This window comes from Zootoca vivipara, chromosome 2, assembly GCF_965207765.1.
Source record: "Zootoca vivipara chromosome 2, rZooViv2.hap1.1, whole genome shotgun sequence".
NCBI lineage: Eukaryota > Metazoa > Chordata > Lepidosauria > Squamata > Lacertidae > Zootoca > Zootoca vivipara.
The window spans coordinates 98,283,384-98,299,997 of NC_142584.1; the positions used below are offsets into that span (position 1 = coordinate 98,283,384).

At 46.1% G+C, this 16,614-nt stretch overlaps 1 protein-coding gene across 2 annotated transcripts in view; it reads left to right on the top strand.

Annotated features, from left to right (window-relative positions):
• Positions 1 to 16,614, top strand: part of PRICKLE2 (prickle planar cell polarity protein 2) — a 127,525-nt gene that overhangs the window by 31,582 nt on the left and 79,329 nt on the right. For both annotated transcript variants that reach the window (XM_035106742.3, XM_088663315.1), the window contains exon 2: positions 52 to 235. In XM_035106742.3, coding sequence (XP_034962633.2) covers positions 104 to 235 — 132 coding nt within the window. In that variant the 5' untranslated portion in view covers positions 52 to 103. The remainder of the gene's footprint in view (positions 1 to 51; positions 236 to 16,614) is intronic.

A 16,614-nucleotide genomic window follows, 5' to 3' on the forward strand; every position in this document is an offset into this window, starting at 1 on the left:
AGCAGAGGCTGACCTTTCATCTCTTTGCTTTTTCCTCCCCTTCCCTTCCAGGAAGATTTGCCGGCACTGCAAGTGTCCCCAGGCAGAGCACTTTGAAAGAGTGATGCCTTTGGAAATGGAGAAGACCGTCACCAAGCTGATGTTTGACTTCCAGCGGAATTCGACTTCGGATGATGACTCAGGTTGTGCCTTGGAAGAATATGCTTGGGTTCCTCCAGGGCTGAAGCCGGAACAGGTACGCGTCATTGCTGCTCGTAGCTGAAAGTACATGGTGCAGGCAAGTGATAAGGTCCTGCCAGTCATAATGGTTTTACCTGTGACTATCTAAAAATATAGGGACCCAGGTGGCGCCGTGGGTTAAACCACTGAGCCTAGGGCTTGCTGATCAGAAGGTCGGCGGTTCGAATCCCTGTGACGGGGTGAGCTCCCGTTGCTCGGTCCCAGCTCCTGCCAACCTAGCAGTTCGAAAGCATGTCAAAATGCAAGTAGATAAATAGGAACCGCTACAGCGGGAAGGTAAACGGCGTTTCCATGTGCTGCTCTGGTTTGCCAGAAGCGGCTTTGTCATGCTGGCCACATGACCTGGAAGCTATACGCCGGCTCCCTCGGCCAATAATGCGAGATGAGCGCGCAACCCCAGAGTCGGTCACGACTGGACCTAATGGTCAGGGGTCCCTTTACCTTTATCTAAAAAGAAACAAGGTGGAGGGCGCTGTCAGAGGAAGTCCTTGAAATCCCTTCATTGCAACCATCGTGCAAATGCTCTGGGCAGGCAAGAATATATTCCTCATACGCATAGCCAAAACGCTGGCGCCATCTCCCACAATTGCATCACACTTCCTCTAAATAACGCTGCAAAAGATTGTGATTTGTTGCTGATTCACTTCTTGCTGTTGGGCCATTTGCTTAGTGCTGATGGATACAGCTGTGTGTTTACGAAGATGCTCTCTCATCTATGGGAGGTCCTTGGTCGTATGAACACTATTTTTTTTATATAGATATAAAACAATGACAGTTTTGCTAGTCATCGAGGCACTTAAAACAGCTGTAGCGCAGGTGTGGATAGTGAGTGTTGAGCACATGGTAGTCATTTCGACGGAGCTTCCTAGATGAGCTTGTTGGCTATACTCGATTGGTTGCAGCTGAACCAGGCTTGTTCCAGGAAACAGCACAGTTATGACCGAACGGCCCCCTGAACCACCTGTGGTGACCTAAGATGGAGGAGTGAAGGAGAAGGTTTGGATTGATTAATACGATTTTTTAAGAATTCTTAAAAGGGGCTCTGAAGGAGGCTGACATTTAAGACCATGCAGAATATATCCATAAAACAGCGCTCCAGATAAAGTCACTAGCAGCAGAGCTAAGAAGAAAAGCAAATGCTGAGCCAGTATGGGATAGTGCAGGGGGTAGACAACATGGCGTCCTCCACGTTTTACAGATTGCAGCTCCCATCAGCTCCAGCAAGCATGGCCAATGGTCATGCCTGGAGGCGGTTGGAGGATGGATGGCGGCTAACAGATTGAGGTTGAATCCTGACAAGACAGAAGTACTGTTTGTGGGGGACAGGAGGCGGGCAGTTGTGGAGAATTCCCTGGTTCTGAATGTGGTAACTGTGCCCCTGAAGGACCAGGTGCGCAGCCTGGGAGTCATTTTGGACTCACAGCTGTCCATGGAGCCACAGGTCAATTCTGTGTCCAGGGCAGCTGTCTATCAGCTCCATCTGGTACGCAGGCTGAGACCCTACCTGCCTGTGGACTGTCTCGCTAGAGGGGTGCATGCTCTAGTTATCTCCCTGCAATGCGCTCTACGTGGGGCTACCTTTGAAGGTGACCCGGAAACTACAACTAATCCAGAATGCAGCAGCTAGACTGGTGACTGGGAGCTAGACTGGTGACTGACCACATAACACCGGTCTTGAAAGATCTACATTGGCTCCCAGTACGTTTCCGAGCACAATTCAAAGTGTTGGTGCTAACCTTTAAAGCCCTAAATGGCCTCGGTCCAGTATACCTGAAGGAGCGTCTCCACCTCCATCATTCTGCCCGGACACTGAGGTCCAGCACCGAGGGCCTTCTGGCGGTTCCCTCGTTGCGAGAAGCCAAGTTGCAGGGAACTAGGCAGAGGGCCTTCTCGGTGGTGGCGCCTGCCCTGTGGAACGCCCTACCAACAGATGTCAAAGAGGAAAACAACTACCAGGCTTTTAGAAGACATCTGAAGGCAGCCCTGTTCAGGGAGGCTTTTAATGTTTAATAGATTATTGTGTTTTATTTTTCTGTTGGAAGCCGCCCAGAGTGGCTGGGGAAACCCAGTCAGATGGGCGGGGTATAAATAATAAATTATTATTATTATTATTATTATTATTATTATTATTATTATTATTGGAACTGTAAGCCAACAAGATCTGGAGGGGCAGGGGCTAGAACGCTGAGCTTAGGCTGAAAAGATCCAGATTCAAATATCCCTTCAGCCACTGGGTTTTCTTCAACCAGTTGCATCCACTTAGCCAATTGAACGAGGAAGCATATATGCCCACTGTTTAGCCCCTTGAAGATAGGAAGCAACTTCAGAGCCTCTGCCAAAGTGGCTGGCTAACTGCGAGTGAGGCTACTCGGGAGGAAAGGGAAGTGCATGGAAACACCTTTGTGGATCAGGACCTAACCGAGAGCCTCCAGCTCCTCGTCCTCCTATACAAGCACCCAGTCTGAGCTGCTTCATTCTTGAATCCGCAGATCTCCTTCAAGCTGCAGCCTGCTTGACTTGGGGAAATGGACAAAGGCTATGTTAATTGGTGAAGGATGACCCACGGCTCAAATTAAGCACTCCACATTGACATTCCAAAGAGGGTCAAGGTCAGGGTCAACCCTGATTGCTAGCGTATGGTTCATCACACCAGCTCCTCAGGCAGGATTGTGAAAAGGCTACCATTACTCTCTTGCAGTAGGATGCTGTTAAGAAGCTGAGCAGGTCTTTCCTCGTGGTAGTGCAGGGCATGTGCACTAGGAGGATAATAGCAATGGTATAAACCTGTCAGAAGATTATTAATTGTACAGCGCATGGCATTTGAAGGGAAAGGAAGTGTCTGGTGCTCTTGCGATTTGAGAGAGCATGTCTCCCGTACCCCTGAAAAATCAAACTTCTTCTTCTTGTGCTGTTTCAGATTTGCTGAAAAAAGTGTTCCAGTGCCTAAAGCGAGCGTTTTCTTTTGCCAGTCAGGGACATTAATAAGATGGATATACCAAGGCACGCTGCCAGTGTAAAACATTTACATGTTTCTATTACTTACACTTTGCTTGATTCATTCAGCCTTTCCCATGATCATTTTACACTTGAAACCCGGAGCTTAATTTGCCAAGGACATTGCAAATGTGGCTAGCTGGGATAATTGCTATGGTAATCGTTTTCAAATCATCCAAAGGAGGCCAAAAGCCTTCCTTCTCATTGCTATAATGTGTTCTTTGAACTTGAACCTGATGCTTTCCTCTTGGCTTGGTCCAAGAACTGTCCTGCAGTCCCTGAAATGTTTTGGCACTCCCTTTCCTGTAGGTTGTAAATACTATCTGATTGGAAAAGTTCGAGCTTTTCTTTTTCTTTCCCTCTCTTCCCCCGCTTTTTTCTGCAAACTCTATAGTGTTGTGCTGTGAAGATCTTGGCTCCTTAATGTTGCAGTTATCCTAAGCTGGATCTTATAAATTCAAAGGTAGTGAGGACCTCTGCCAATCTTAACAAATTATATATGTTCTCCTGTGAATGACTGGGAAAAGGGGGCTACAATTTAGAGGGGCTGCAATTTAGAAGAGTGCAATCTTTGCTGCTTTCCCTCAAGTATTGCCTTCTCAGAAGGCGTCTGCCTCCATCCCGAGCCTTCAAATGCTTTTAACGCTCCTTTAGTGAAATCCTCAGTGCGAATGTCTTGACATTACAGAGCCTTTTAAAAGGGGGAAATGAAAGAAGAACACAGCAAATGGGCTGCCAGCGCTTCTGTCCTTGTTGTGTCTTAGTAATTTGAAGGCCCAGAACTTTGACGTAGTCTGTGAATTGAAGGCATGAGAACAGCAAATGAAGCTGCATTATAGCTGCTTAGCAACATACTCTCTGCCTGTAGGTGCTTAGCAACAGGTGATCTTTCGTTCCTGGTGTACAGGCGCTAGATTCCTACATATGAACAGGATTTAATGGTCTAAATGAGGAGTTGGGTAGCGTAGGGCATCAATATTCGCCGTTTCCACCTTCTGCAAGGTCTGGAGAGGCTCTTGCATGTGATACAAAGGCATGCCACTTAGGATCAAAGTGTCTCAAACCCTGAACCAATAGGGTTTTTGCAGAACCACATGTAGGAAGACCATTTGGGAGGAAGGGTGGGATATATATTCTAGTAATAAGTAGTAGTAGTAGTCTTCCACAGTCTCCTGAGACAGACAGATTTCCCTCTCCATTTGCTAGCTGGACTGGTGCCTGGGCTTGGTTGTGGGCTGGATGGGGGCCAATAAACTGGCACTCAATCCTGGCAAAATTCGTCTAGCGAATCCCATAGGAATGCATTGAAATTTTTTTGAAATTTTTTTTTGCCCATAGGAATGCATTAACTGAATTTCAATGCATTCCTATGGGAAACTGTGATTCGCTAGACGAATTTTTCATAAAACGAATTTGTCTAGCGAGGCAACCTCTGCTCGAAAAATCCTTTCGTTAAGCGGAAATTTCGTTAAGCAGGTCATTCGTTAAGCGAGGCACCACTGTAGTTCTATGAGGTAGTCCAATAGCTAGCACCCTTGCTAACTTTAATCAGAGCTAGAGATCTGAAGCCAACTATTTGTTCTTCCCCAGGCCACAGCCCCTCTCGACAGGACACATTAGCCCTGTTTGGCACCCCATCGTTTTTGACTGGGCAGAAATGTGTCCTTAAACTCTGATAATGCCTCTTGAGTGTCCAGATGGAGAGACGTGGGCAACTGTGTTCTACAACCTACTCATTTGTCCTCTCGGGGGTCAGGCTGCACAATTTTCAGTCTCATTTCCAGTGCACCTTTCTGTATCTTTTTTTTTTATTTCCAGCCACACACAACTTCTCAGTCTTATTCCCCGTGTGAAATTCACCAAATCTGTGACTCTTGTTGATTCTTCCACACAGTAGTTAGATTGTCCATGAATATATATCTCATAACGTCACACAGCCCCTGGCTAAGGGAAACTTAACAGGCAACAAGCAACACATTTTAATACTGATTTAATTTCGACTGCAGAAATAGATGGGGAAAGGGATTTCACAGCTTATAAAGACGCAAGAGATAAGACAGAATTTTGATTTCCTCTTAGAGGAAACTGCATGAATAGAACCAGATCTCCAGCTGATGTAAATAACCCTAGTTTGATGCTTCGCTGGAGCTGCATTGATTTATTCCAGCTGAACATCTGGTTCATAATATATGGCCAAGCACTACGGGCCTCTTCGTTGCTGTGCTGTTAAATTTCATAGGGTTCTTGAGAATTCATAGTATGGTGGGTGTACGTGGTAGAACCTTCATGGACTGAGCTGGAGGAACCCTGGTTATCTGGCTTCTACACTTTCTCCCTTGCCTGTCCCAAGAAGAAATACAAATTTATCCAGTACTGTATTTCTCTTAGATTGGTTTAAATGGCAGTATAAACCAGCTTGCACAGGAACCAGTACCACTGGTGCATCTATCTCAGTGTTTCCCAACCAGTGTGCCTCCAGATGTTTTGGGACTACAACTCCCATCATCCCTAGCTAGCAAGACCAGTGGTCAGGAATGATGGGAGTTGTAGTCCCAAAACATCTGGAGGCACACTGGTTGGGAAACACTGATCTATCTCAGTATTGTGTACACCAGCTTCCGCCAGCCGCGTTCCTTGCAGGTGTTTTGGGATAGAATTCCCATCAGCCATGTTGGCTGGGGCTGACCAGAGTTGTAATCTCTGGAGAGCAGCAGGCTGGAGAAGGCTAGTCTATGCTGACTGGCATTAGCACTCTTAAACACAACTCTCCAACTAACAAAGAGCTGGGGAAGGTCTCCTGCCAACCTTCTGCCGCCTAGTACAGAGTCTCTGCTAATGGCACATATCCCCACCTTCATTTGCTTAGCGACTGGGCCATTCTCAGCAATTGAATCCCTGTTGCATCAGAAGTCATGGGATTTGGTGAAATTCTAACCTGGCTCCAGGAATTTAGGGGAGTCTTGCGCCCCCCCAACATACAACAATATAAAGACTTCCCTGAAGATAGAAGCATAGCATATCAAGGAGGATACATTAATATTTCTCCCTGATATCTAGTGTCTTGTGTGCATTTCTCCCTGATATCTAGTGTCTTTTCCTACATGGAGGAGCACTTCAGGAATGGACAGAAAGTTGAATAGTTTTTTATATTTTCAGGTTTTGTTCAATGACTCTTTCTCATGCAGAGGGCATAAATCCATGCTTGGCACAAAGTAAACAGGCCGGAGCAGGAATTTAGTCTTATTATGCCTATTCATCAAAAGGGTAGGAAAGCTGACCTCCCCACCCCTCAAATTATAGACTACATTCAAATTAAGGATTTCTAAAACTGCATGCAGTTTTAAACTTTTCATGTGGCAAGGATGACCATTGGATGGACCCAGCAATTAAAACATTTGCAAGCAAATTGTGGAGCCCGAACATTTCGAATGCGATTGAAGTTAATACAGAAGTAGTTCTTCAGAACCATTTTGTGTCTTCTAGAAAACCCAGGATAAAATATTATAACTTGGGGTTCCTCCATGGAGATGCTAGAGGATACTTTCCCAAAAATACCTGCCTAAACAGTCAACTTCCCAAGGTTAGAATAAATAAGATGAAATTTATTTTTAAAATCTGTGGGTAAAAAAAACAAAACAAAACTGGATTACCGCCCCCCCCAAAAAAAGTTTGACAAGGATGAAAATTGAACAATGCAGATCCCCGAAAGGATATGATATCTATTTCCAACACTCAGATCTTCTTATGGTATTGTTGACCATATGAAAAAAATACAAGTTCTTACATTTTATTATCAGTTCACCCTTAGTGAGTTTGGGCCTCAATATTATTCATGCTGGGGCATGGATTCAGTTTTAAGAGGTACTGAGCATAGGCTTTGATCTATTTGCTTGTATAACATTGGCACTCAGGGGCATACCCAGGATCAAAACTGGGGGGGGGGCAAGCCATGGTCAACTAAAATACTGATCAACTAGTGGCTCAGTATAGTGACACGGAACTTGGTGTGGTAGTGTATTTGTAATTTTTATTGTTTTTGGTTTTATTTTATTGTGTTTGGGGTGGTAGGTGGGAGGGATTTTTAGTTGGGTGTGGGAATCTGTTAAATTTTAGTGTATTTGTAATTTTTATTGTTTTTGGTTTTATTGTTTTATTGTCTTTTTTGTGTTCTTCTTTTGTTGAGTTCTTTGCTGTTTTTTACAGAGGTTTTATTTTGTTTTTAAGGGGAGGGGTCAGGGCTGCCCGGGAGGGGGTCCCAGCAAGCAAAATGGCTGGGGCAGATTCCACAGGGGGGTGTGCACTGGAACAACCGATCTCAGTGGTCACGGGTAGGAGGAGGAGTTACGCTAAGACCAGACCATGTCATTACCGAGGAGGCAGACTTAGTCGTTGTCTGAGGACTATCCCTGCCTCCAGGTCTGGTCCTGACCGGACGGATATTGGAATCAGCAAGGGATACCCACATGACCTGAAGGTGCTGCTGTGCAATGCCAGGTCGATGATGAATAAGACCACCGCCATTCACGACCTGATTGTGGATGGAGGATTTGACCTGGCATGTGTGACAGAGACCTGGTTGGAGGAAGCCGATGGGCCCGTTCTTGGCGCTGCTTGCCCACCAGGTTTCTCTTATGCACAGCAACCCAGGCCATCTGGGCGGGGAGGGGGGGTTGCAGTGATTTTTAGGAAGTCATTAGTTTGCACCAGGCGTCCTATTGGGAAGACCCAGTTCTCTGAGTGCATGTTCTGGAAGTTGGGCAATAGAGGCAGTACAGGATTCCTTTTGGTGTACCGACCTCCCCGCTGCACCAAGGATTCCCTGCCCGAGCTGCTTCAGGTCGTGTCGGATGTGCTCCTGGAGACACCTAGCTTGGTTGTCTTAGGGGATTTTAACATCCATGCCGACACGACCTTACAAGGAGCCGCTCGGGACTTCGTGGAAAGCATGGCCACCATGGGGCTGTCCCTGAATAAGTCTGGCCCAACTCATAGCCGCGGACATGCCTTGGACTTGGTGTTTACCTCTATGGATGTTGGTGATCTGACATTAAGTAAAAGCGAAACAAAAGAAGTGCCATGGTCAGATCACTTTCTGGTGCAACTGGACTTCTCCGCAACCCTTTCCCTCTGCAGGGAGGTGGGACCGATTCGGATGGTCCGCCCCCGCTACTTAATGGATCCAATTGGCTTCCAAAGAGTGGTAGGGGATGTTTTGTCCCATGTCGATGGCCTTTCAGCTGATTCCCTGGTGGCCCGCTGGAATGCGGAGTTAACCAGCGCTATTGACTGTCTGGCTCCGAAGCGCCCTCTCAGATTGCATGGAGCCCGGACAGCCCCGTGGTTTTCCCCAGCGCTGAGGGCAATGAAACAGTCGTTGAGACGGCTAGAGCGCCGGTGGCGGAAAACTCATTTTGAATCAGACCGGACACGGGCTAGAGCTCAACTTCGAGCCTACCAAGTGGCAATGGCGACGGCGAAGAGGACCTTCTTCACCGTCTCCATCGCATCTGCAGAAAACAGCAGCAGGAGACTCTTCCAGGTGGTTCGCAATTTAGCGGAACCACCTGCTCCATCCGGGCCCAGTACGGGCCACATGATCTCCTGCAATGATTTTGCAAAGTTTTTTGCAGATAAAGTCGCTCAGATTCGGGAAGAGGTAGACTCCACCGTGGGAGCAGGGCCGGGGCGGGGGAGTGCTAGAGTCCTGTCTAGTCAAGTTTTGTGGGATCAATTTCAATCTGTTACCTCCGAGGATGTGGACAGGCTGCTTAGACGAATGAAACCAACCACCTGTCTCCTTGATCCTTGCCCATCCTGGCTTATAAAAGCTAGCCAGGAAGGGCTGGGCGATGGGCTTCGCGGGTTGGTAAATGCTTCTCTCCATGAGGGAGCCTTCCCAGACCCGCTGAAAGAGGCGGTTATTAAACCGCTTCTTAAAAAACCATCTTTAGATCCGGCCAATATGGCCAACTATCGCCCAGTCTCAAATCTTCCATTCTTGGGCAAGGTGATTGAGCGAGTGGTTGCGGAACAACTCCAGGCACGCCTGGAAGAAGCGGACCATTTGGATCCCTTCCAGTCAGGATTCAGGCCTCATCATGGGACTGAAACTGCCTTGGTCGCACTGGTCGATGATCTCCGGTGGGCTAGGGACAAAGGTAAGAGCTGTTTCCTTGTTCTGCTGGATCTCTCAGCGGCTTTTGACACCATCGACCATAACATCCTTCTGGACCGTCTAGAGGGCTTGGGAGCTGGGGGCACTGTCATGCAGTGGTTCCGCTCCTTCCTCCTGGGCCGTGTTCAGAAAGTGGTGGTGGGGGATGAGTGTTCAGACCCCTGGGCGCTCACTTGTGGGGTGCCTCAGGGTTCTGTCCTCTCCCCCATGCTTTTTAACATCTATATGCAGCCACTGGGAGAGATCATCAGGGGGTTTGGGCTGGGTGTCCATCAGTATGCTGATGATACCCAGCTCTACCTCTCTTTTAAATCAGAACCAGTGAAGGCGGTGAAGGTCCTGTGTGAGTGCTTGGAGGCGGTTGGAGGATGGATGGCGGCTAACAGATTGAGATTGAATCCTGACAAGACAGAAGTACTGTTTGTGGGGGACAGGAGGCGGGCGGGTGTGGAGGACTCCCTGGTCCTGAATGGGGTAACTGTGCCCCTGAAAGACCAGGTGCGCAGCCTGGGAGTCATTTTAGACTCACAGCTGTCCATGGAGGCACAGGTCAACTCCGTGTCCAGGGCAGCTGTTTATCAGCTCCATCTGGTACGCAGGCTGAGTCCCTACCTGCCCACTGACTGTCTCTCCAGAGTGGTGCATGCTCTAGTTATCTCTCGCTTGGACTACTGCAATGCGCTCTACGTGGGGCTACCTTTGAAGGTGACCCGGAAACTACAACTAATCCAGAATGCGGCAGCTAGACTGGTGACTGGGAGCGGCCGCCGAGATCACATAACACCGGTCCTAAAAGACCTACATTGGCTCCCAGTACGTTTCCGAGCACAATTCAAAGTGTTGGTGTTGACCTTTAAAGCCCTAAACGGCCTCGGTCCGGTATACCTGAAGGAGCGTCTCCACCCCCATCGTTCTGCCCGGACACTGAGGTCCAGCTCCGAGGGCCTTCTGGCGGTTCCCTCATTACGAGAAGCCAAGTTACAGGGAACCAGGCAGAGGGCCTTCTCGGTAGTGGCACCCACCCTGTGGAATGCCCTCCCACTAGAGGTCAAAGAGAACAATTACCAGACCTTTAGAAGGCATCTCAAGGCAGCCCTGTTTAGGGAAGCTTTTAATGTTTGATGGATTTCTGTATTTTAGAATTTCTGTTTTTTTTGGAAGCCGCCCAGAGTGGCTGGGGGAACCCGGCCAGATGGGCGGGGTATAAATAATAAATTATTATTATTATTATTATTATAAACAACTGATTATTCGCCATCACCCTACCTAATTTTGTTTCATTTCATCACTTTATAACCATTTAATTATTATTATTTTGCTTCGGGGGGGCAGCTGCCCCCCTGCCCTATGCTGGGTACGCCCATGTTGGCACTACAAGTTATTTGAATAAACACCAGATACCGGTATAAGTGAAATGTAACAGGGAGATCTAATTGAAAATTTAAAGATCAATGTTTAGGGGAAAACATTTTTAATTATTATCCACCCCTGCAGCAAGGCATTTAGCTGAAAGCCTGGTCATTCTGCAAGGTGTTCCCACCCTTGACTCCCCAGGGCTATTAGATAAAGGAGTTATTGATACAGGTGACTTCTTCTATTCAGCGCTCCACTTATGCACATGCAAGTTTTATTGTGCCAGTTCCTCTCCTCAACCTGTTGGGGGTTAGCCAGGAAGTTTGACATGCTTAAATCACATTGAAATAAATGGGATGCTATAGTTTAAGACTTACTCGGGTCCCGTGGATTCCAAGAGGACTAAAGCAGCTTTAAATATCTCATTATGTGGAATTAAGCAGTATTGATTTCAGTGGAGCTTACTTCTCAATGCCCTACATGGGTCTTTGCTGCCAAATTTCTTATCTATACGCAGGATCAAAGTGTTAATTCAGGCTTTGCCAACATGGAGCTGATGGGAGTTGTATTCCAAAACATCTGGAGGGCAAAGGCTGAGCTAATGAGCATCCAAAACCTATGCCACTAACATAGCATTTTTAGCCACCGGGTATCTTGTCCTTTGCTTTATAGTTTGGGGCTAAAAATCAAATGAAAGTTTGGTTTCCATCACCAGAGGCAAAGGATTATAAGCACACCTTCTTGTTCCTTAATTATAATATGGATTAATGTGGTTTTCAAACAGCAACAAACGTACAGAGGTTCTGATTGAGGGATGTTTATACTGATAAAATCAGTTGTTTATACTGATTACATCTGCCTGTGTGATCCCTTGTCTGCCAGTCACTTTCCTGGAAATCCTGTTTAGACAGTCTGGCTGTTTGTGATCAATCACCTATGCTATTTTCTCTTTTGTTTATTGTAAATAGTGATTTAGAGAGTGAGCCCCCTGAGCAGTGATGTACTGGTTTTTCTTTTCCTAAACCTTTCCTCAATGTTTTTGTGCATCTTTGGTGCTCCGCGCAAATTAAGCACTATAAAACAGGAGAGAGCCATTCTTCATAGAAACATAGAGTTGGAAGAGACCACAAGGGCCATCCAGTCCATCCCCCTGCCAAGCAGGAAACACCATCAAAGCATTCTTGACATATGGCTGTCAAGCCTCTGCTTAAAGACCTCCAAAGAAGGAGACTCCACAAACACTCCTTGGTAGCAAATTCCACTGCTGAACAACTCTTACTGTCAGGAAGTTCCTCCTAATGTGGTCAGACCACACCTGGAGTATTGTGTCCAGTTCTGGGTACCACAGTTCAAGAAGGATACTGACAAGCTGGAACGAGTCCAGAAGAGGGCAACCAAAATGGTCAAAGGCCTGGACACAATGCCTTATGAGGAACAGCTTAGGGAGCTGGGTATGTTTAGCCTGGAGAAGAGAAGGTTAAGGGGTGATATGATAGCCATGTTCAAATATATAAAAGGATTTCATATAGAGGAGGGAGAAAGGTTGTTTTCTGCTGCTCCAGAGAAGCGGACACGGAGCAATGGATTCAAACTTCAAGAAAGAAGATTCCACCTAAACATTAGGAAGAACTTCCTGACAGTAAGAGCTGTTCGACAGTGGAATTTGCTGCCAAGGCGTGTGGTGGAGTCTCCTTCTTTGGAGGTCTTTAAGCAGAGGCTTGACAGGCATATGTCAAGAATGCTTTGATGGTGTTTCCTGCTTGGCAGGGGGTTGGATTGGATGGCCCTTGTGGTCTCTTCCAACTCTCTGATTCTACTTCTCCCGATACATGGTGAGTCAATCGTGAAGCAGAACCTCAACCCAGACTGAAGCGGCTCCAGATAATAAGTGTGTCATCCAGGAATACTTGCAGTTGCCAGCCCCTCTTAGGGTGATGATCGCATTCTCTCAAATTTTGTTTTAGGCGTCAATTATAATCCGGATGAACGGTTGCTGACAGCCCTCTCAATTTGCCCCTCTTGCAGAGAACATATATATATATATATATTTTAAACATACTTTTTATTAATTTTACAAAATACAAAAAAAAACGGTACATACATAAACACCTTTTCCACCTCCTTCCTACCCACCCACATGGGTCCTCCCCTGCCACAGAAGTATCCCATGTATGTGAACAGTCAGAGATGGTCCATTTTATGCTTGGATTTCTGTCCTCCTCCCCCTCCCCTGACCCCAAAGCCCCCCCCTGCCACCAGGGAGCTCCAGCAAACCAGGGCAGTACGCAGGAGGCCATCCATCCAGCCATCTATTGTCATACCAAAAAAAGAAAAAAATAGAAATAGGAAAAAAGAGAAAAAAGAAAGGGCAAAAAAAGAGAAAAAAAACAATACAAAACAGAAAATTTTTTCTTACATTCATAATTGTAAAACCATATTTTGTGGGCTTCCCCTCCCCCCCTTCCCCGGTTTTCATCCCTTTTTTATCATCTGCAACAGTTTCTTACTTTATAAAAATACACCTTTGTATCTTATACAACTTATAAATCAATTGTTAACATTTTCATCTAATATTCAAATCACTGAAAAATCAAACTCCCATTTTATCTTCCCGTGCCTAATTTTTTCTCCCTCTATAAGCCTCCATATTTTCACATTTTTCCAAAATCCATTCACTTTTAAAACTATAACTATTCTCAATTTAACCTTACATCCCCGATTACCGGCTCCACCCCCCCAATCCAGCAAATTCCATAATCAGCAGACCAGTTATAAACCTGTTAATCCATCCTTATAATCACAACATCACTTTCCCTTCACCCCACCCCCTGTTTACAGTCTTTTGCCATCCAGGCCACCATACAGGACCCCTGAATTTCTTCTCTTCTCTGCATATTTTTTCCTTCTTCCCTGTGGGCGTTCTGGAGTTCCAATAATACCAATCGTGCCCCCCTCAAAGGCAGGGCACTCCATCCAACTTTTTGTACAGTAAAGTCATCATTTTTTTCGTGGTGTGCTTCATTTTGTGTTGAATCATCACAGTCCTCATCTTCATCTTTTCCTTCCAAATCACAGTCATCATCATTGTCATTCTCACATTCATCTTTTTCAGTGTCAAAAGCTTCATCTTCTAAAAAATCATATTCTGCCATCACCATCTGAAATTGTTGCTGTAACTCTTGCCGTCGTGTCTCCTCTTGACATAGCTCTATTCTTGTTTCCCACATTAAGGTCAAAACAGACCGCTGGAACTCAGGGGAACACTTTTTTGTTGACATAGTTCAATCCTGCCAAGGTCAAAACTTGTCACGTGGGGTGGAATATGATCACAGTTTATTTTCTCGACTCCATTTTAACAAACTGGCTGCATTCTTCAAGTCTTATTAACAATAAAGTTCGAACTCACATTTCACAAACATTTAAACCAAAAAAGAAATTCCACAAAGTCCAGAAATACAAAGTGAAATAAAAATTGACTTATAAATCCTGATCAACTCACTGGGTTGTCTGGGCTGCCGGCTCCCGAGGAAAAGAAAGGTTTTTCTTAGTCTTTACCTCTTGCTGCAGGGCACTCACGACCACAGTCTCTCTCTCTCTCCTTTCACCCTGCATCAAAGGGGAGATTCTCTTTGATGTCTTTGAGGGATCCTTTTGAATTGCAAATCTTCTGTTTACGGCTTCGGGTTTCTATTTACTGTCTCTTTTGTTGCCGTGGGGGGGGGTGGCTTCCTCTTTTCTCCCCTCTCTCCCAGATCCAAATTGTTTTATAATCCAAATCGTGGGGTTACTTACAGTCTTGTTTCCAATCGTTTTATTTTCGGAAGAATCCAGCGCTCTCCGCCTTCGGCTTGAAGCTTCTCCCTGCTAGAATAACGTTGCCGCTCAAAATGGCCCCCGCGACTTCTACCCTCCTCGCTCCGGAGCTCTTATTAGAGCTAGCCGAAGGGTTGGGGAGTCCGGATTGGGGCTGTGCCGAGCAAATTTGCCCCCGGGACGCCCTTCCCGAGGTTCTAAGGGGCACAGCGTCGCTCTCGCTGCCCTCCCCCCTCCTAGCAGGGACGGGCCGTCTCGGAGACGAGACGAAACCCCGCTGATCGGCGCTGGCGCTGAACCCGGAAGCCTTGCAGAGAACATATAGTTCTGTTTACAGACCCTTCAAAATTTTCACAAGAATGACCACCTTCTTTAGCTGTGTTATTGTTCCTGTATGTCAAGGTTTTTGAGAAAACAGACGAACACAATGCTTTCTTTAAGAAAGAAAATAATAGCCCATTGCAAACATATAAAGCACCATGTAAAAACACCCACCCACCCCAAAGCCCTCAATTTATTTCATTTCAACAGGAAACATGAATGCTCTTTCAGCATAGGAAAATAGCTGGGACCATCAAGGCTGCCGTGTCTGAGGGAGATCTAACTAGGAGGCTTAAAGAGGAGGCAAGCTCAGCCTCAGATGCCTTTTAAAGAATCTGCTGTTGCTGCTTTCTCTCCTAAATGGGGGTTTCTTTCTAAGCTCTCACACAGAGGGGTCATGAGACAGAGCCACAAGTGGCTTTCACACACGCACCCAGCCGAAACAGTCGCACATCTCATTATATAAACAGCTAGGCATGCCGACATAACAAATTCATTTAAGAGCAAAGTGGGTCAGTCGGCAAGGGTAAGGATTCAACAACCGCAGATGTGTGTTTGTGAAACCGAGGGGCCGGTGCTTTAGGAACAAAATTCTTAGGAAGGTCTGCTAAAGCCATTCCGTTTGTTCCTCCCATCCCAAGCACAGAGAGGTTTGCAGTGTTTTCAGTGCAATATAGAGTTTGGACCGCACACAACTTCACAAGGTCACTAGCTGGAACGAAACCACAGTTAACATGTGTATGTTATGTGTGCATGCCTATTCATAGGGCTGTTCATAGGTACTGCCATTTGCAATTGGACTTCTGCTATGATTCAGAGAAAATAGGATCTGAGTTGGCTGGGTGAGGGGGGTGGCGGAAACCCCTGTTTTTCTGCCCGCTGGTCTTTGCTGCTTCTGCCTGTTGCTGCCCACTTCCAATGCCCCTCTTCTTTTGTTGCCTACCGGCTTGCTGGTATTATAGCCATGTTCTCGCTCTTGGTATACAAGTGTGCACATTCACTAATGGCAACTGTGCATGTAAACAAATAGAGTGACAATGATGCAGCCAATAGGCACTTTAAGAGCTGTGCATGGAACACATGCTCAGCAGAGGGCGGCCAGTTAGGCATTGCCAAAAAGGTGTGGGGGGGGGGCATCATCAAAAAAAGAGGTCAGTGATTTGCATAAAATTTGTTATGTGGGAATTTACGTGTACAGTGATGCCTCGCAAGACGAAATTAATTAGTTCCGCGAGTCGTTTTCTATTGCGAAAATTTCAGCTTGCGGTTTTCCAATTTAAACAAATCAAAGCCCCCCAAAAAAGCAAAAAAATTGTCTTGCGAAGCACGGCCATAGAAAAATTTGTCTTCCGAGTCAACAAAAAGATCGCAAAACGCTTTCGTATTGCGAGTTTTTCGTTGCGCGAGGCATTCGTCTTGCGAGGTACCGCTGTATAGATGCAAATTTAGAAATAATTACTAAAATGTATTTGTTTCTTGAAAAGCATTTCTAAGCCTTTTAATATTTTTAAATGTGTAAAAACATCAAAACGAGAAACTGTGTCACTGGATGACACTGATTATCAGTATTTAAATGGAAATACAACACATCTCACTATAGTCAGTGCCTCAGCTGCTCTTCTTTCTTAATGGTTATTTATTTGGAAGCCAGATTTGGATGAAGCAGCCCTCAGATAGAGGGCTGTCCTCTGGTGGCCCTTTGAAAACGTAGGACACAC